A 21,034-nucleotide genomic window follows, 5' to 3' on the forward strand; every position below is an offset into this window, starting at 1 on the left:
TCCCTCCTAGTACAATCCAATGGACAAGCTCAAGGTCACTTCATCAGAGCAGTGAAAATGAAAGTTTCTGTTATTCCTCAGTGCAACATGATTACTAACTCTGCTCCTAATTTTTATATAGATTCACTGTAAAAAATCCAGTGGAGTAGACTAGCAAATATATATTTTCTGTGGTATAACTTATTTAAGGAGAATACATAAAGAAAACTTGCCTCACCATTGCTTCAAAAGTCCTCTTCTGCTACTATTACTAGGGTTTTTTGGTTTGTTTGTTCGTCAAGTTTTTCTTAAATGCACACGTAGACCAGAGTTATAGTTTTAAATGGGGATTCCTGAATTTTATACACACAACTAAAGTCTAAGCCTGTTGCCTATTCATTCAATTGCTACATAGATGCACCTACAATGAACACGCTTGGATGGAATTCATAACGCAACAGATGCACTACTATTTTTAGCAGTTATTACCTACTCAGAAGGAGTCCAGTTTAGAAAAATCTGTCTCCATGTGTAGTTTATATGTCAAATAAACTGTGTAAACCCTAACTGGGCATCATTATTTAGTACATTTTATTTTTACATTTATATTTTGGAATCTTAAAATAGTAAAAAACAAAGTTTCTAAAGATATTATAGATAAAATCTCAAGAATATGCTTAATGTCTTAAAAGTACACACTATAAAATTGAGAGGGGGGAAGCAAAAGGGAAGGAAGCAGAAATTACAATCCATATGCAATGCTAGCAAGCTACTGATGTGTGTATGGGCAGGGATGTACACACCCATGTGTGAAAACTACACAAATAGCACAAGACTAAAGGAATGTGAGGATGATTTTTGTACCAAGTAATATTTTATTCCCAAAAGGCACTTTCACTATTTTCACTGTTTTACCTTTTTTTAACTATCTAATTTATAGCTATGGAAGTACGTCAGTATCTTAAGAAAGTAATATTATAAGCAGTGTTAAGTGGTAAGGTGAGATCTAAAATCATGACTCCCGTAGAAACGTCACAATTGTACTTGAGTAACACTTTCATTGCTGATTTCCTCAGTGCCACTCGTAAATGTATATATTTTCACAGGAATGCTGATAAATGCAAGCAGCACTGGGGCAGTCCCATAGCCCTAGTATAAATGCAAAATCAATGTGTCTAAAGTTCAACAATCTCTCTCTCTTATTAATTCTCAGGACAAACAAATAGCAGCTATCTCTTTGTCCAGAGTTGTCCCAGATAGCTTGTTCCATCTCTAGTCCTTTTTTTATTGGAAATTTTTTTAAATTAAACTCTTGGTGCTATTTTGGCAATAGCCTTCCAGCAGGAGTCATAGCATCAACATCAATGTAGGTATCTCATTTGACTCTTATATTTTATGTCTTCTTACCTGATAACATATTATCTGTTTTTATTGAAGGAAACTTCAAAGTCATTTCGTGTTTGTGCCTGTGAATCATCAGATGATCCTCTGTTGGAAAACGCTGTCAGGCAAACACAGAGAGAGGAAGAAAGAAGTATTTAGTTCTCTAATGAATTTTTGGCAATGGACAGGATTTTAAAAAAATGCATCCAGCCATTCAAATGACACAGGAACAGCCAAAGACAATTCTAAAATGCAAGTATGCAAGAACTATCTTTGTGCTTTATGCGGGAGAGCAAATTTACTGCAGTGATCTCTTGGACAGCATCCATATAAAAGGGTTAAAATGCAGATGGCCTATCAAGTCATATACCCAAAATACACATTAGTAACAAAATTCAGATTGGTTGTCCAAGCCACCACCTTATTCTTGCTTAATAATAATAAAAATATAATTAAACAGCCAGCCTGTCCCTACCAAATGTTATTCAGGTATCACACATTTGTGTTTCTATATGACTTATGTCTATCACAGATCAACTTGGTTCTAATCAGTCCTGATTTAGTCCAGCCACTGTACAGTGGTATTTGAATTCTACTGGGTATTTCCAACCAGGAAGATATATTAAACTAATTTCCTTTTCTTTGCCCAGAGGACAAGATGTAGGAATGAGTTTTGCACGAAACCTTACTCAATATACTAATGCGTGAAATTAAATTTATAATCCTGATAACAGAATTATAAATTTCAACTGTTTCTTTAAAATTAATAAATAAATAAATGATGATGATGATGATGAATATTGGGTGAACACTTCAGTATAAAATAATCATCTGGGCACATTGTGTTCTAAATGGTGCCTGATAAAAACTTATTATAGAAAAAGAGCAGGTGGACATGACTTTACAAGGCAGAGAGCAGAAAATAGGGGCACTCTGTAGATTAAATAATCCAAAATCAAAATTTAAGTGAAACAATCTGGAAAAACATTTTTGCACATACTGGCCAAATTTAATATTATTCCCTATTTGTTATGGTAATTCTTTGCTTTAATAGGACTAATCAAAGAGTAGCAAAGAATGCAAAGATGTGTCTGGATAGCTTTGTAAAGAGTAGCATTTTAAAGCAGCAGGTCCCTAGAAGGCGGACAGAAACTGGTAGAAATGGAGATGATTTGGTGCTTTTAAGATGGTACAACCCAGACTATCTCGGTTGGTGGCTATAGCATGTTATACACAGCTACAATAAATTTTATTCTGCAGCATCTATGTGCCTAATGGTATTCACAGAGAGTAGATAATGTGGATGAGATGTCAAAAAACATATACATGAAGCAGGGGGAGTCCTTTTCCTCACTGTGAAATTCTGATTCAGTGTTTACTCATCTGGAAGAAGTAAAAGCACTAAAAATTTACAGTGAGGCCAAATGGAATGTGGGAAACACTCTCCACGCTTAATGTTGGGAGCAGAAACACATTGTTGAAACAAATTCTCCAACATGGAATGCTATGCTTCCATCTTCACTGTGCAAATCAGCAGGGCCTAAAGAAGACTTGGTGCATTTGGGGAAAGAATCGGTTTCTTTAAAGCAGACTTGTGACTTTTCCTTTAAGCACAGTTTCTTCATAGTACATAAAACTGGCTAACTCATTCTTTGAATAGATAATAAATTGGTTGATGAAGAAGGAACTAGTATGAAGTACTACAGTATGCAACTGATGTTTTATAGTAAATAGAAGATGCACTATAAATTAAAGGTGAACTTAAAAGATGTTTTAAATTACATAAAAAAGAAATTGATTATTTGATTTAAATTCACTATTGTCAAGACCAGGAGCAGATAACCATTTTGCAGGGCCCAGGATAGCACAATTTCGTGGGGCCCCCCTTTGCCACGGCGTGTGCGCGGTGGCACCATGCGCATGCGCAGTGGCACCAAGGCACATGCGCAGGGCTTCCTGAAGCGTGGGGCCCAGGGTGGCCGCCCCGCTCTCCCCATCCTATATCCGCCCCGGTCAAGACTCAATTCCATTTATTTCAATGAAAAGTTGGTTGGTCAATACTTCTCAAGAACTTGAACCAGACTAGGGATGTAAGCGACTAATCGACTAGTCAACTATCCGATAAGCAAAACCTTATTGGATAGTCAACACACTAGTCAACTAGTCGCTGCTCCCTTTTCTCTTCGCTGCCTCTATCAGGGGCAGGAGTGCAGTGGTGGCGTTCCCCATTTCAAAGCGATATCACCGCATGGGAGCCTGGGGCCAGTGGGGGACTCAGAGTCCCGCGCTGGCCCCGGGCTCCATGTAGCACTTCAACCTTTGAAATGCACAAGAGCCTCTGTTGGGGCTTTTGTACATTTCAAAGGCAGAACGCCACACAACAATTTCAACTTTGAAATGTAGCAACAGTCGGGTGGGCTCTTGCTACATTTCAAAGTGGAAGTGCCCTTATCAACTAATCGAATAGTCAACAGAAATTCCACTGACTATTTGATTACTTGATTAATCTAATTTTAACATCCCTATACCAGACTCTTAAAAAGATTTAATAAAATTTTGCTGAAGAACTTGGAGATATTTAAAACTAATCTCTTAGAGGCAGGGCCTATAATGAAGTTTCAGCTGTGTACACACAGACTTAAAACTACAAATGAACGCATTCCTCATTTAGGGACTGATCCAAAATCAACTGAAGTCATTAGTAAGACTCCTATTAATTTAAATAGTGGAGCACATTAGTTACATGCCAACATCTGAATTCAAGATTTCCACATTTCTACTCCAACTCTAATAATAATATACTCTGCACTCTTACAGCTCTCATCAGAAGAGCACAAAGGATTTTATAATCATTAAGGACTGAAGACTCAATGCCCCAGCAAAGTAGGGAAGTATTATCCTCATTTATCAATAGGGAAACTAACGCAGGCAAAGTTAAATAACTTACCTAAGGTAACCCTAACTATGATAGCACCTGAAAGAAAGCCCATATCTAATTACCCTGAGCTGTGTACTCCAGACACTAAACTAACATCTATTACAGGGAATGCAAGGGATGGAGGTTCCTAATTGCTGAAGGGTATGTCTACACTTGCAGCCTATTTCGGAATAGGGTTGCAAATGTAGGTATTCGGCATTGTAAATCAAGCCCGGTATTTAAATATCCCACGCTTGTTTTGCATCTTCCTGGCTGGGCACCATTTTTGAAATTTACAAGCCTGGAATAACTGCCCGCATCTACACAGTGAAACGGGCGTTCGAAATAAAGCCCTATTTCAAACTACCTGTTATTCCTCCTGCAGTGAGGTTTAACAGGTAGTTCGAAATAGGGCTTTATTTCGAATGCCTGTTTCATTGCCGTGTGTAGACGTGGGCAGTTATTCCGGACTTGTAAATTTCAAAAAATGGCACCCGGACGGGAAGATGCAAATCAAGCACGGGATATTTAAATCCCAGGCTTGATTTGCAATTCCAAATGCTTACATTTGCAGCCCTATTCCGAAATAGGCTGCAAGTGTAGACATACCCTTAGGAATGGATGATGTTACCTATTGTTACTACCAATTGTTACTACCAATTTTGTCAAAGAAACACTGAATTCTAAAATCAGTTCTTAGTGGGTAAAATGCCTGTCGATTCACTAATAAAGAAGAAAGATCAAACATGTAATTCTACCAATCAGATTCTGTCCTTATATGCATACATTGGGCTGCCATTCAAGGCAGCTGGAATCCCATGTGTAGTATACGGGTCAGAATTTGGATATAAAATGCATTTTAAATGAAGTGTATTTAATATAAAGATATCCTATAAGATAGTAGGTATTAGCTGTGGAAATGGCAATAAATACATACACATACACAAATAAAACGTACAGGTTTATACAAATGTTTGAGAAGGGCAAACATTAGAAGAGCTATAGTCCTATTAAGCCAATACATTTCCTTCCTGTGCTGTCTACCACTTGAACAATTAAAAGGGTGTGGGGAAAAAAAGGAGGTTGGAAAACATTATTATTAGACGTGTGTTAATATATCAGGAGGCATTACACAAGCCAGAGGTAGTGTTGAGCGCTCAGTTAATATTGCCGCTGACTCCACTCACCTGTGAGCAGCCTGGGGCACTGCAGACAAAAGGCCTCTCCTGCTCCAAGTTCATCTTTGATTCCTCATAAATCTACATGTTAAAATGTGGGGAGGAAAAAAGGGAACGCATAAATATATGCACCCTAAACTTTAGGAAACATGCAAAATAGAAACAATTTTAAAGTTAAAATAAATTAAATTCAAAACTCCTAAAACTGACAGGAAAAAAATCATCATTTCAGGGCCCTAACTTGCTCATGTTCATCAGGCTCCCTACAGTCTAAGTTCTTATGGCTCTTTCCTGGGTATATATTTACTCTGAAGGAAGAAAAAAGCCATTAGGCTGTTAGAACAGAAATCCTGCCTAGGGAAAAAACACATGTTCGGTGTTATTATTAGATAAGACCATGCCTGCTCACAAAGATCCTGAAATTTTACTTTTTCTTCTTCAGTTCCTGACTGAACAACATTTAAACCAGACTAAATGGAATTTTTCTAACCAAAGAGCCTACATTTTGAGTAGTGAATTGTTTTAGGTAACATATTTAGCATATAATATATATGCAATCCGGCCAGATACTAAAGATCATAAGACGAGAAATCTAGCGGAGAATTGAACTGTAATGCCTTCATAGGACATTGAAGTCTAGTATTTTAATTGTGGATCAGACATTGGGAGAGAGTTTTTGGGTTACAGAATGAGAAAAGAACAATAAATAGAGGTAAGGAAATAAACATTTGCCTCTCCATATAGTACATAACTCTCAGAGTGCATGCAATATTACAGCGGAATTTGTGTCAGGACTCATGCAGTGCTTCTGACTGATTTGGGCTAAATTATTTTAGAAAACCTTTTTTTTTTAAGTGGACAATCACCCCATTATTTTGAACCTATTATTTCTACAAGTACTATTAGGATTACAAAATTAACTACATTAAAGAACAAAACACACATTTTTTCCAGTTTGTTTGGACAGCATTTTGAATGTATTCAGTATCGCTCTATCCCTGTTTAGCCAGTAATTGTCTCTGTTTTCGTGAATCTTTCATCCAATGAAAAAGGGAAAGACATTTTAATAAGTAGTAAAATTTGATTTAAAAAACCCCAAAATTGGCAGAGGGCCTCCTGAACTACTTGAACCCATTTTAAAGAAAAAACAGAGTAGACTTCAAGTTGATTGCAGCCCTTTAGCAGCATAAACAGGAATCTATAATGATTCAACAAAATTGAATGAATGCTCATTTCAAAGCAGCATTATTTACTTAGAAGTTCTGAGAGTATCCTGCAAAACTATAAATATTTTATAAACAGTTTGCATTCTTATCTTGACCTGAAGTGCTAACCTGTACGTACAAGCACTTATTCCCCATTTTTATATTTACTACAGCAGTGAAAATTCCAGATGCTTGATTTTTAACATATTCTATCTTTTTTCTTCTTTTAAATGAATTGTGTGCTGCTAAAAGGTACTGGTTTGATTGGCAGGGAGACATACTTCTTGTTTACCAGGGCTATGTCTAGACTGCAGGCTTCTTTCGAAAGAGGCTTTTTCGAAAGCATCTTTCGAAAGAGCCTCTTTCGAAAGATCGCGTCTAGACTGCAGGCGGATCTTTCGAAAGAGCAATCCGCTTTTTCGAAAGAGAGCACCCAGCGAGTCTGGATGCTCTCTTTCGAGGAAGCCCTATTTACATTGAAGAACGCCTTCTTTCGAAAGAGGAACTTTCGAAAGAAGGCGTTCTTCCTCGTGAAACGAGGTTTACCGCCATCGAAAGAAAAGCCGCGTTCTTTCGAAATTATTTCGAAAGAACGCGGCTTGAGTCTGGACGCAGGGGAAGTTTTTTCGGGAAAAGGCTACTTTTCCCGAAAAACCCCTGAGTCTGGACACAGCCCAGGTGAGGTACCACATACCAGACAGCAGCATGAACTTTCCCATGATGTCCTGCCTGTGTGTTTTAATCTGAGCCACCCAGACAATTTCTATGAATGTGGAGGAGGCAGTTGCCATTTCCATTAAGCCCTTGACCTCTCTGCCACAACTACCAATAAAGGTGACAATCAGTACCATTTGTTTTATGTGAAGTAGACATATGCCCTAAAACTGGATTGAGACCAGCAACTTATTTCACTGAATTGCCAGCAAAAGTTAATACATTTTAGACCAAAAATTGGGCACATCTACACACAAACCGAAATTGAAATTCACTCTTAGTTATTTTAGTGTAAATCTGTGTGTGAACACTCCTATTTCATGTTATGAATGTCCTGGTTAGATTTAACTCAAATCAATTTTAAATTACATGAAACAGAACACTCAATTTGAAATGACAAATAGTGTCCATATACAGATTTGTACTAACATAACTGAAGGTACAACCAATTTAGGTATTTCTGGCCCAGTTTGTCTATAAACAAGCCCTTTAGATTTGACCCAATAACCTAGAGATGGAAGGATTCAGAAGATTTTTGTACTGTCCCATCTTAAAGTAATGAAGCAATAGAGAAAGCTGATAAAAATAGCTCAGAGTAGTTACCATTAAAATAGAAGAATAACACCACTTCTCAATAGCTGGGTTTTTTTTCCAGTTGCACTTTGGAAAAGTTATATGGAATCCTTGTCAAGATGTGGATGTAGGCCTCACAACCCACAGTTCAGAAAAGTGACAGCTGCATACATCTATAGCATATGGTTCGTAGTGTAAGGTTTATGCATGTGCATCACAACAGAATATAATTCAACTGTTTTACAAATGTAAAAGGTGCACCTGGATGCATGAGAAAATAATCCACCAAGGACTGCTGCATCTAATAAAAATCATATTAACACCACCATCTAAATTAACCTTTAATGCCTTTAAAACTCAAATTACATTTACAATGGATTTTCCATAGAATTCCATGTGACAACCACAACACCACCAAATTAATTTATATAATAAACATCAAATGAATCCAGAATGATTGGTTAAAAAGTTACTTAAGTCTGAATACTTGGCTTCTGTTGTTTTCAATTCCTCAAATATATGGCAGCTTCAAAGCTGCACACAGGAATTATTAATTTAAGTGAGTACTTAGAACTGATACTGACATAGCAATATCATTTTGATATCATTAACATGGGTTTGAATGCATTATGTATCTGAAAAGGGGGTTGAATTTTAATAGCGATGTTAACAACATCTGTCAGCATTTATTGCCCTATTGTGACTGTGTAAAGAGTCTTATTGGCAGGATACATATGTGAGGAAATCTGCTATGTTGTTGTAGCCTGTCATTCCCTGGAAATATCATTGTGCCTATGAAAAGCTAAGGTAGTTAAATTAAAAGATTAAAGGACAGAAGCATGGAAGGACTTCTTCAGCCAATGGAACTTACAGAAGAAACAAATTTCTGTGTCAAAAGAGGGTTTTCCTTTGTTTTTCAATTTGTACGTTTGTAAACATGCTTTAGAATGGTTTATAAAACTGAAGCACAAACAAAAAAGAACCACCCTCAAAATAAAGCAAAACTAGATCTCCCCTCAGCAACATCCTCTTCTGAGCTGGATGTACACTCAAAGGCCTCTCAACAATGTTGCACAAAGCTTTAGCATTGTCACTTCTAGAAAGAAAGAAAGTCTGTGGAATTCTTATTGCTTTCACTGCTAAATGTATCAAGCAAGCTTGTTTCCTGTTCCAGAGTTATTCTTGAAGAGGGCTACAGTCAGAATCTGATTTTCATTGGGCCATTATTATTTGCAGCTGTTCGACCTTTTTAACCATTTAAAAAGTGACTTTTCAGCCTTCAACAACACGCTGACTGAACATTGCAAAGTTTTCAACCCTGTGATTAACAATGAAAAAGGAGAATGTGTGCTGCACTGAAAATAGGTCAAGGCCCAAATTCTACACACATGTACTCAGACAAGTAGTTACACTCATGGAAACAGTCCTTTTAACTTAACATTACTTGCCTGTATGAATGTTTGCAGGTGGGTAGGTAGGGTGGATAGAGTTTAGTTCCCAGAATAGGACACAATCCTGAAAATATTTATGCATGTATTGCTTACTACTCTAAGGCCATGTCCACACTAGGAAACTATTTCGAAATTACTAAATTCAATTTAAGAACTCCAGATTTAACAAATTCAAACTAGCATGTCCTCATTATGGGGAAGCATTGAAATTAGTCCATGGCAGTCTCCGTTAATGTGGAAGCGCTACCTCAGACTTAGAGCTCCAGGAAGCACTGGGGAGTAATTAGTTTGAATTACTCTGAGGAGTAATTAAAATAGCGGCACCGGAGCGTCCACACTGCCATTATTTTGAAATAACTATTTCGGAATTAGTGCTACTCCAGATGAAAAGCGGGAGTACAGATTTCAAATTCTGTGGCTTGTTATTTCAAAATAATGGACTTGGTAGTGTGGACGTTCCGCTTTTAAGTTCGGCCGGGGGAGGGGGGGCTATTTTGAAATAAAGTCCTAGTTGTAGACCAGAGCTAATAGACTGACAACAGTGGGACTTGAAAATGACAGCACAAGGAGGCCATGGACATCTGCAGCAGTACTCAGGATAGTAAGCACTACTTTTGGTACTAATTGTTTACAGTGTCGTGCACACAATTTAAAAAGTATTAGAGATGGCTGAGGATTATAGAATATGAAATTAGTTTAAATCTCGAAAAGAAAAACCTCACCAGGGCATAAAGGCAAGCTCCTGACAATGCAGAGTTTGAAAGTGGACAGAACAGAGCCAGCTGGCAATACAACTGACCAATCCTAGAAGTGCTATTCCAGATTGTTATTTTTGGAAATATAGTATGCACCAGGTTAATGACCAACTTTGTTACCAATTTCTCCCTGCCTGAATAAACCCAAGTGCTAATTTTCAGGATCACTGCAAAGAAATGGAGTACGGTGTTTTTCCTTCTCGGTCTATTCAGCCAAAGTGCTTGTTCTCTAACACTAGCCTCATGCTTTCCATATACACAACTAATTATTATAGCACTGGCCACTTGGGCTGCTACAGTGAAGGGTCTGTCAGCATTTCTAATAGAAACCACCTATTTTCAGAATTAAAACATTCCCAATGGTTCTGGATTCTGGAAAGTAATCTATGACAGCAGACCCTAAGTAGGCCTTTATGTGCTAGATTGCAAGGGCTCAAATCCTCAACAGCACTTTAGTGGTGTTTCTATGATTATATTTATAGGACATATGTATATGGAAAAAATCCTATTCCCAATCCAGTTGAATGTATCTTCTGTGTGACAGGAAAGGTGTGTCAATGGCATTCAGGCACTGACACCTGTGAAGTGTGTGGCCAGTTGCATAATTCACTATGAATTCCAACTGAAGTGCATAAGGATTCCCATTTCTGTGAGCATTTTAAATGCTTTAGATTTAATGCACTCAGTCACTTAGTTCATTTCCCACTGTTCTGGACAAAATATAATGCAGGGCACACAGCACTTCATCATAGTCCTGAATTTTTGCCCTGTCTGACTATTCCTGGTCCACTTGTCTGACCCATGTCAACTGGGATAGAAGAGAAACTGAATTTTTGCTGCTACCTTTGCTTTTTGCTCTTAGAGGCCACTGTAACTGCTATACATGGGGAAAAAAACCAGATGTTGCTCACTCTCTTTAGCATTTCTTTAGACATGCTGTGGCTTTTAGAGGATGAAAAAGAGAAGCAGAGAAATCCAAACGGAGAAGGGGACAAAGGCAGGGAAGTGTCAAAAAGGAGTGGGGAGGAAGACTGTAAAGCCCCCCAGAAAAAAAAAGAGGAGAAAGGAGAGTGAAATATCAAGGTGTGATTGGGGAGGCACACCAAAAGTGATAGGAGAGGATGTGGTCAGCAGGGAGAGAAGAAAAATGGAGAAAGGGGCACAAGCCTCACAAACTTACAGTAGGGAGCAGCAGATCTCCTGACTGCCTCCAATCACAGTCAGGCCTGCCAGCCAAATGGGAGTGGGGGAGGAGGAAAAGACAATTGCCTAGGGGCTAGGGTGATTTAAAAGAGCTCAGTGGTTTCCTCCCCCTTCCCCCGTCTCCCTTGGCACTGCCAGCAGCACAGCTGGGCTAAGGCAGACTGCCCTCCCCCCTCACTCCGCTCTGCTCCCACAAACAGCTGGCATGTCTCTGCAGCCCCTGGGGGACCCGGAGGTCTCTATGTGCTGCTGCCCACAGGCCCTGCCCCAAGCATTGATTCTGCAACTCCCATTGGCTGGGAACTGCAGCCAGTTGGAGCTTTGGGAGAAATGCCTGCAGGCAGCAGAGCGTGGAGACTCCTGTTCTGCCATCTTAGGAACCGCTGCCAGACAGACATGCTGGTCACTTTCAGGAGCCACCCAAGGTAAGTGCCAATCTAGATGAGCCTACATCCCTCATCTAGACTCCCTCCCAGATCCAGCACCACCCAAATGTCAGAGGGAGGCCATTGACTGTTCTATCCTGGGGCCTGGAATAATAATATTCGGCAGGGAGAAACCAGGCCTTATTTTGATGAGCAGGCACTGAATATGGAAGGGTCTCAGAGTCTGGTAAGAGTCTTCACAAATTCACAGATTCTTAGATTATAAGGCTAGAGTGGACCATCAAACATCTCCAAAATAATTCCTAAGGCATTTCTACTGGGAAAACACCCAATCTTGATTTTAAACTGTCCTTGACAGAAAATCCACCACCACTCTTGGTAAATTGTTCCAATGGTTAACTACTATGGAAATAAAGTCACATGTTTAAGTCTGAATTTCTCTAGCTTCAATTTTCAGTCATTAGATTGTGTTACTCTGCTTGACTGAAGATCCATTATTAAATATTTGTTCCTTGGTAGATACTTCTGGACAGATTATGTCACCCAGGGTCATCCTTACCCTTATACAGAATACACAGCTGGTAGAGAACATAAAAATTTTGGGCACCACTGGATCTTAATATCCACCCACTTCTTCCTATTTTTGTTCCGTAGCCCTACTACTGTGGAGATGATCTAGTTAATTTGAAACTGAACAAGCCTGCCAATCCTATTAGGAGAACACTGAACATTTGAAAGAGCCATTCAAGTGGTAATGAAGCCATTAAACAGGCATTTGCCAAACCCAGGTATATACTGTCAGTTTCTGAATTCACTGTGTTAATCGGTGGGACCTTAGTTTAAATATTTTTAAAGCAAAATTTCATTAGTGTCTCTGTATATAATTTTTTTTTCCTGCTTGGCAACAGAAAGACGTCATCACGCTCTCAGGACAGAATGACTTCATCACACTTTCACGCTCTCTGGCTGCAAGTCCACAATACTGTGATTACAGAATCACATTTTTTTTAAAATCATTTCCACCCCACCAGCTACCCTTGGGCATATAAGGGCACCAGTTTAATAATACTGAATAGGGACCCATAAATCCTAAGGACGTCTCTGATGTCACCTCTTAACCTTCTCCTTGATAAACCATATAGATGGAGCTCCTTGAGTCTATCACTATCAGGCATGTTTTCTAAATCATTACTCATTATTGTGGATCTTCTCTGAACCCTTTCCAATTTGTCTACATCCTTGAATTGTGACCACCAGAACTGGACACAGTATTCCAGCAGCAGCCTCACTAGTGCCAAATATAGACATAAGTTCAGGATACTTATCTAGGCTCTTGGTTTTCTCCCACCACTATATTTTTTGGCTCTGTCAGCTTTTGGAATATTTCAGAACCATTACATCTATGATAACCCAGAGACAGGAGTTCGCAGCCTATAAGAAGCATGGGTGTTTTGCATATCTGACTACCAAGATGAAGCCGTGTCAAGTGAGGACACACACTAAGCAGATATATACAGAAGAAGGATGTAATAATTATGTAGAAATGACCACTGAGTTGTTAACTAATAGGAGATAAATCACAAAACAAGTAGGAAAATTGGAGGTTAAAGGTTAAAGAAGAAGTAATGGGGCACTGATAAATTGTTCATGAAAGTTGCCTCAGCACAAAAGTATTTTAAAACTTAAACTGACTCTTTATAAGGAAAGAGACATTACTCCAACATTGAAAGCAATCCTTCTGGGAGTGAGGTAATCTTTTCTCTCTCTCTCTTACACACACACACACACACACACACACACTCGCTAAATGGATTCACACACACACTCTCTCTCTCTCTCTTTCTCTCTCTCTCTCTCTCTCTCACACACACACACACACACACACACACACTAAATGGATTCACACTCACACACACACACAATGAATTGACAGCTTCTCTTGGAAGTACTCCAGGACTTTCTTCTGGGAGTGACATCACTAGAAATGGCAGCCTCAGTACCCAATATGCCCACAGAAAAGCCGAGTGTTTTTTGGATATCTGTAGGCAGTCATATAAAGTCAGAACCTCATATTCAGCTCATTACTATACAGTCAGCCTCTTCTTCTCAAATAATTCTACATATTTTAAAAATGTATGCTATACAGCCAACCAATAACAACAGTCTTCTAAGAAACAACCATCACAAACTGATACCTTAAAGAGAAGTAGATTTCATTTTGTTCTTCTTCTGCTAAGCAAGCCTTACCCTTAGGACATATACAGCAAAGCTAAAACTTCTATTAGTTGAAATAGTTAACAGAAAATTCTTGCAGGAATTGAGGAAATATATAAGCAGATTTCTGTTGGTATAACCTTTTTCTTGTCTCCTGTCGTTGGCCTGAGATTCCCTAAACTCCATATTGGTTTTTAATTAATTCTGATCAATATCATACAGTTAGGAGCAATGCTTGAAATACTCTCAAGAGGATTGTGACCGACAGCAGCACAAAAACAGATTACTGAATGGGGGGAGGGATTAGGTTCTAAGATTATTCATAAAAAGACCTAGGAGATTTATACCACATGGGACAAAACCCACCCCAATGGACACATCAAGCATCCAGCCTCACCGACATGGGGTTGTGTGCAGTGTAGTATCATCTATCCCAGTGGTTTTCAAACTTTTTTTCTCATGACCCAGTTGAAGAAAAGTGTTGATGCCCATGACCCAACATAATTTGACTAGAGTGTGGGCTGCAGAGTGGGGCTGAGGATGAGAACTTTTGCATGTAGGAGGGGGATCTGGCTTTTGGGGGGTTAGAGATGGGGCAGTTGGGGCTTACCTCGAGCGGCTCCCAGTCAGCAATGCAGCAGAGGTGTTAAGGCAGCTTCCTGCCTTCTCCTGGCACTGCAGACTATGCTGTGCCCCAGAAGCAGCCAGCAGCAAGTTCCTAGCCAAAGGGAGTGTGGAGCTAGTACTCAGGGCAAGGGCAGTGAGCTCTTCCCTCCCCCTCACCTAGGAGCCAGGCCTGCTGCTGGCTGCTTTTAGGGCACAAAGCAGTCTGTGATGCCAGGACAGACAGGTAGCTTGCCTTACCTCCCCCACTGATGACCTGATCCCCCTGCAACAACGAGACCCAGTGCCTGACATTCCACACTCCAGTATAGGGGTTGTGACTCATAGTTTGAAAACCACTGATCTATCCCATAAGCACAATGTGGGTTGAAAAACCAAAGAAGCTGAAGAACACTCCACATTAGTGGTTCTTTCATGCCTATGCTGATGCCAAGAGAGTTATCGTGGGTGTATTAAAGAAAACAAGAAAGGCTAGAGATCATCTTCATAAGTCAACAAGACAACTTTCCTTTTGCTATGAAGCAAAAACATCAACTTCAAGAAGGATCTCAAGTGTTACACTCTGAAGGGAGCAACAGGAAATTTGCGAAGGGCAGAGAAGGCAACTGTGGGGAGAAACAAAGACTCTGAAGCCGAGGGTGTCAATGATGAACTTCCAATAACATCTGGCAAATAAACTAATCTTTTGGGATTTTCCAGTGTTGGCAGATAGTGTGTTGTCCATCCCTTCAAAGACTGACCTCATATTTCTATCCTTGGGTTCACTGCATGTGGAACTCTGTGCTACAAGTCCCTTTGTTTTGTTTTCCAGAGCAACTTTTATTATTAGACACCAAACAACTTTGCCTGTTGTTGTTGATTGCATAGTTACTTTGGAGTTTTTTCTCCAATCATAATATTGACCGAAGTATTTGGAGGGTTTTTTTTTAAGTGCACTGTCACTGAAGTATATTAATTGTTTGGTTTATAATACACAAATAGATAAAAGAATTCACCTACCTTGCATGCAAATAAATAATTGTATTATTATGGGAAGAGACAAAAATGCATGAAAGACATCCTGGGGGAAACAACAACAAGAGCTTGTTTAGCTGACTTTCATGCCAGCAACAGTTTTACATGTACTTTGAAAATTTTGCCAGCCAAAATTCTTCTGGTGGTTTATTATGAAATAGTCCTAAATAACAATGCTGCCATCAGACAGTAACATATTATAGTCACAATGATGTATATCTAAACACTTCAGACACAAGCAACCTCTATCATGTTTTTTCCCCTTCATAACTGAAAAATTAAGTAGTAAATAAAGGCTTTTATCGTGTAAGAAAAGGGAGCTATTCATTCATCCACCAGCCTTTCACCGATCATTGTTCCATGTCAGTGGAATATAGTTTTATAGGTTTTAAAAGAATTTAGACACCCACACCATTTTAAATGATCAAAAATATTATAAAATCCGATCTAAAGTCTACCAAAGGCAGCTAAAAGGGTCCCATTAACTTCAATTAGATTTAAATCAGACTCTTTGGTTATATCTACACTGAAATTAGACACCTGCAGCTGACCCGTGCCAGATGACTTGGGCTAAGGAGCTCAGGTTAAGAGACCTCAGGTAAGGGGGCATTTAATTGCAGTGTAGATGTTCATATGCCTACACCATAATTAAACAGCTTCTTAGCCTGAGCTCACAAGCCTGAGTCAGCTGGCTCAAGCAAGCTGTGAGTGTCTAGCTGCAGTGTACACAAACTCTTTTGCTCTCACTTGGGTCTCCAGCCCTCTTTAAAGTTATTTGTATCCTTTTAGGGTGTGTCAGGCAGTTTCCCAGTCCAGACAAACACAAAAGGGGATTGCTTCCCATTGCTTAAACAGACTCTCACTCAGGGTGGGAATCCTTTATTTTACATTCCCCCCTTTGTGTGGAAAAATACCAGGTTCAAAATGGATTCTAGTACCAGGTGGTATAGTCACATGTCTCTCCAGACCAACCACCTTCTGGACTTGCAGGACAAAATGGCTGCTTAGACATTGTTGAGTTGATCACCAAGTCACTAGGCTTCCGGGGCACCAATAATGTATTTCATTAGCTCATTTAAAACTATAAACAGACTCACACTTCATATTTCTAATTTCACATACAAGAATGATACATGCACAAAAATAGAATATGCAGATCCAGTGGATTGTGAAATTAAAATTGGCAGGTTACATGAGGTATTTTCTCTTAAGCACCTTTGAATTATACATATTTATATTTGTAAGCCTATTTACATAAAGATTGGGGGAGCAGGGCCGGCCCGAGCCATTCGTGCGCCCCAGGGCCCGGGAGCGCGGCACCACCCCTAGGAGTGCGGCGCATGCATGGCCCCACTCCCCACGGCACCGGTGCATGGGCAGTCCCGCCTGGTCAGGCAGCCCCACGCAGTGCCCCCTACAATGGGGTGCCCTGGGCGGTAGCCCGGTCAGCCCATAGCTTTCGGCTGGCTCTGTGGGGAAGGAACCATCACAACGTTCATTCCAAGTCTAGCCTTGAAATATAGACATGTATATATAAAACTACTGGAAGTCATTGACACCCATTACACATATTAAGACACTGTTAATTTTACATTACAACTAACAGCATAGCAGCCTCTGTGAAATAAGCTTTATTCACTTTAAGCTCATGACATACGTGGAGAAATGCAGAACAGAGCAATTATCCATTCCGATTGGTTTCATACAAATAAAAGCTTTAGTTTCAAAACCATCTTAGCAGCCTCCTAAAATCAACTGTAAGTTCACTACTGAGTACAGCCAGCCAGGACTACACTCTAGAAGAGGATCAGGTATGCTGGGTAAGGATTGGTTTGAACTTTATAGCAACCTAAACATACAGAGACACTCATGGAAGTTACAAAGCATTAAAATCACTGGACTTCTTTGTCTCAAAAGCCCTCTGGCACTTACGCACGGAAGTAAACTCTCTTCTGCAGACTGCAGAGATTCCACACTGTCCTCATGGCTAAAAATCTGTGGGCCGCATTTATTATTGATTTTAATGGGCTGAGGAGTAGGCCAATGTCCTCAGTGATCTTTGGATCAGGTACTACTGGCCTAGCTCAACTGATGTCAATGAAATTACACCAGGAACTGGAGGCATGGCCAATTTAGGTGGCATTGCTAAATCGTGCCCTTCTACAGACACAGCCCTTCTCTAGATCTATTAATAAACTCACTGAAATAGAACTGCACATCCACCAGCTCCTGGGGCACGTCACATGTGGACATTTCTCCTCTGCAACACATTGCCATTTGGAATTACTTTCAGCATACTATAGCCATTTAAAAAAAATGCTATCCAGACTAAGCAGATCTCGCCCTTCCCTTCCCTTCTCCCCACCTCAAATTAAGAACGCAGGGTGGAACAGAGTGAAGAGGCACAAATACAGCAACAGCTCCAATATCATTTAGCAACGTTGAAGAAATCAGGAAAGTTCCTGTCATTCCACTCATGTGCAGTCACTACTCCACTAAACCCAGCTACTCAGACAATGGTTATTATGGAAGTGAGAAAATCTGCCCCGCAAGACTCAAGCATTTACATGGCACTTGCCAGTGGCTAAACACAATGCATTTCCAGGAGAGATACAGAAGACGTTCCCACAGTCACATACATCCATGTGGCAGGCCCAGGAAGATGTGAAAATAGATGCTGCAGCATCTCCCGCTGAGTGTATGCAAAAAGGGGCATTTTCTTCCCCCCTCCGCTGACCACTCCTAAAAATTGCAAATATGGCTCAGTCACAACATTGCTCAGAATCCCTTCTTGGAAGACGTCTGTTATTCCTCATGGAATAAGGTTTACCAATGTCGGAAAAAGCCCTTCATTATTTCAATTTTCTTTCAAAATAATACAATTGCTGTGTGGACGCTAGTATTGTTTTCCCAGAATAACAGATGATATTCCAGAAAAACAGTGCAGTGTAGATACACCCAAAGCCATTATTATGAGAAAGAGTATTAAAAAGAACAACACATAAGAAAACCCCATCACTTTCCAGAAGCGAAGGAAACAAATTGGAGATAATCCTCCATAGACTGCACGTTCACAGTCTGCAAAAAAACAAAAACTCATTGCACTGGTAAAGCAGTGAAATTCAAACCTTTCTAAAAATCAGATTTGTAACATGCCTTTATGTAAATACACAGCTTTCAAGCCTCAGCCATCTGAGTGTATTCCTGTTAGAAAAAATTCTTGGCCAAGATTATAAAAGAGTAACTAATGATTTTAAGTACCTCATTTTTTATGAGCCCAAACTGAAGTACCTTGAAGTGGCTTCATTTTCAGCAAGTACGGAGTACCTCACTCCAAACAGATCGGATCTCTACACAGAATCTTTATTTAAAAAACTAATGAGAAAAGTTCTGTTTTGTTCACTCTCCTCTCACTGGGGAAAAAAACTGAAGGGACTGTGATAAAAAACTCCAAAAGAATTCATCCTGAGTCAGAGACCAAGACAGATAAAGGTGAAGGTTTACTGAAGTCATAATTATCTATAACAGGAATATAATGGAAAAACATTTTGCATTAGTACCAGTTACTGCCAAGCTTAGTTAGCCTCTCTATTTGGTGCATGTGCAGCAGAGGTGTTACGTGGGGACTAAAGCTTGATTAATCAATGCCCAGCAGCTCCTAAGGGATAATGAGCACCCCCAATTCCCAAAGAAGTCACTGAGATTTTAGGATCCTCAACAGCTTGCTCGACTGGACTCTGTGTCTACTAGGAAAGAAGAAAGACAGGACCACTATAGAAAAACCCAGGCTATATATTATTGCATCCAGTCAACTTGCCCAGGGAGGCTTTTCTGAAACAAACAGGTGGCACTGGGAGGAAAAAACAGTAGCAATTTGTTTTAAAGTTTTGTGGACCTGAAATTGTGAAGCAATAGAAAATTAACAGTCTATCTTTATGATTCTTGAATCAGGTGCTTAATGAAATGGTCAGGCATGATTTGAAGATTATTAACTGGAAACAAAGGAAGTACCAGTATGGCAAAAATATGTGCTATGTTTCTGCCACCCTCTCACATGCTATTTATTAAGTATTCCATGCAATGTAGTATCTCTGAGGTGCATGCAGAGGGTGAGTCAGGGAAATAATGGCTCTCTGACTCTATGGCTAGACTACATCCATCTGTTGGCAGAGGGATGTAAATGAGGCACTTCGAAAATGCAAATGAAGTAGGGATTTAAATATCTCGCACTTCATTTGCATAATCGCGTCATGGCGCTCTTTCAAACAAGCGCCATTTTGAAAGTAAAACCATGGTCTAGATGCAGTTCTTTCAAAAACGCAGGCTTTCCTGAGGAGTACAGGATCTTTCGAAAAAGCCTGTCATTTTCAAAAGAACCAAGTCTAGACTGTGGTTTTACTTTCAAAATGGCACTTGTTCAAAAGAGCACCATGACATGATTATGCAAATGAAGCATGGGATATTTAAATCCCCGCTTCATTTACACTTTCGAAGTGCCAACAGAGAGATGTAGTCTAGACACAGCATGAGATATAAGGAGAGACTTGTCGGTACTGTTGGTTTGATTCTATCTACCTAATTATGTTGTCGTCTCCCCTCATCACCACAGTATAAGAGTGGGTACTAACAAACCCCACTCAAGAGAAAACCGTAACTGTGATTTTTCCCCAGCTTCTGCGGGGTCACTCTTTCTATGTGAAATGACTCTACCTGAACTTCTCCATAGTTCATCTCTCTTTAGACTGCATCACCACACTATAAACACCCAATATTGAACACCATGGTTACCATAGTGCCTCATACCATTTCTCATCCCCTCAAGCGTGAACCCTTTAACGACAAGTTTTGCCACTTTCACCTCTCCCTAGGCGGAGCCCCGCTGTCCTATGAGCTGAACCTCCCCACATAGAAGCACATTCACATGACAGTCTGAACTGTAATTGGTACCTCTCCTTGAGAACTGTGACCAGTGGCTGATTAAAGTGACTCAAAACAGTTAGGGCTTGTCTGCACTACAGAGAAGATCAAAGCTGTTGCAGTCAATCTTCCGGGATTCAAAGAGAAGACCCGCTAATTCAAACTAGCTAGGAGATAGGGTGCTCCCGTCAGCGCCAGTAGTCCTGATCCGACAATGAGTAAGGGAGTCCATGAGAGAGCGTGCTTCCGTCGACCTCCGACTGTGTGGACGGCACCAAAATGTGATTTAAGATACTTTGACTCTAGCTGCATAATTAACACAGCTGGAGTTGCATATCTTAAGTCGACTTTCTTAGTTCCAGATAATTGTATTATCCATTCACCCAAAGATACACAGCAAGCAGAGAAAAAGACCTGATCATTTTCCTCGTGGCACAGACAAGCTGAGGTACCTGTGGCCCTCCTCTCTGTCTTAGTTCCATTTAGCCCAGCCCCTCCATTACTGGGGCAAGGAGAGACAG

At 39.9% G+C, this 21,034-nt stretch overlaps 1 protein-coding gene across 7 annotated transcripts in view; it reads right to left on the bottom strand.

The window, feature by feature from the left end:
* The window catches only part of CREB5 (cAMP responsive element binding protein 5), a 369,817-nt gene that overhangs the window by 306,542 nt on the left and 42,241 nt on the right, over positions 1 to 21,034 (bottom strand). For 4 of the 7 annotated variants that reach the window (XM_075922155.2, XM_075922150.2, XM_089776648.1 and 1 more), the window contains 2 exons: positions 5,467 to 5,538; positions 1,387 to 1,480 (listed from right to left, as the gene is read on the bottom strand). The exons of 1 other annotated variant lie outside the window; for it this stretch is intronic. In XM_075922155.2, coding sequence (XP_075778270.1) covers positions 1,387 to 1,480; positions 5,467 to 5,538 — 166 coding nt within the window. Of the gene's footprint in view, positions 1 to 1,386; positions 1,481 to 5,466; positions 5,539 to 21,034 lie in introns of those variants that run through there. 2 more of the 7 variants (XM_075922157.2, XM_075922154.2) reach the window with 2 other exon arrangements.

Source organism: Pelodiscus sinensis, chromosome 2 (genome assembly GCF_052426305.1).
Source record: "Pelodiscus sinensis isolate ZL-2025 chromosome 2, ASM5242630v1, whole genome shotgun sequence".
Taxonomy (NCBI): domain Eukaryota; kingdom Metazoa; phylum Chordata; order Testudines; family Trionychidae; genus Pelodiscus; species Pelodiscus sinensis.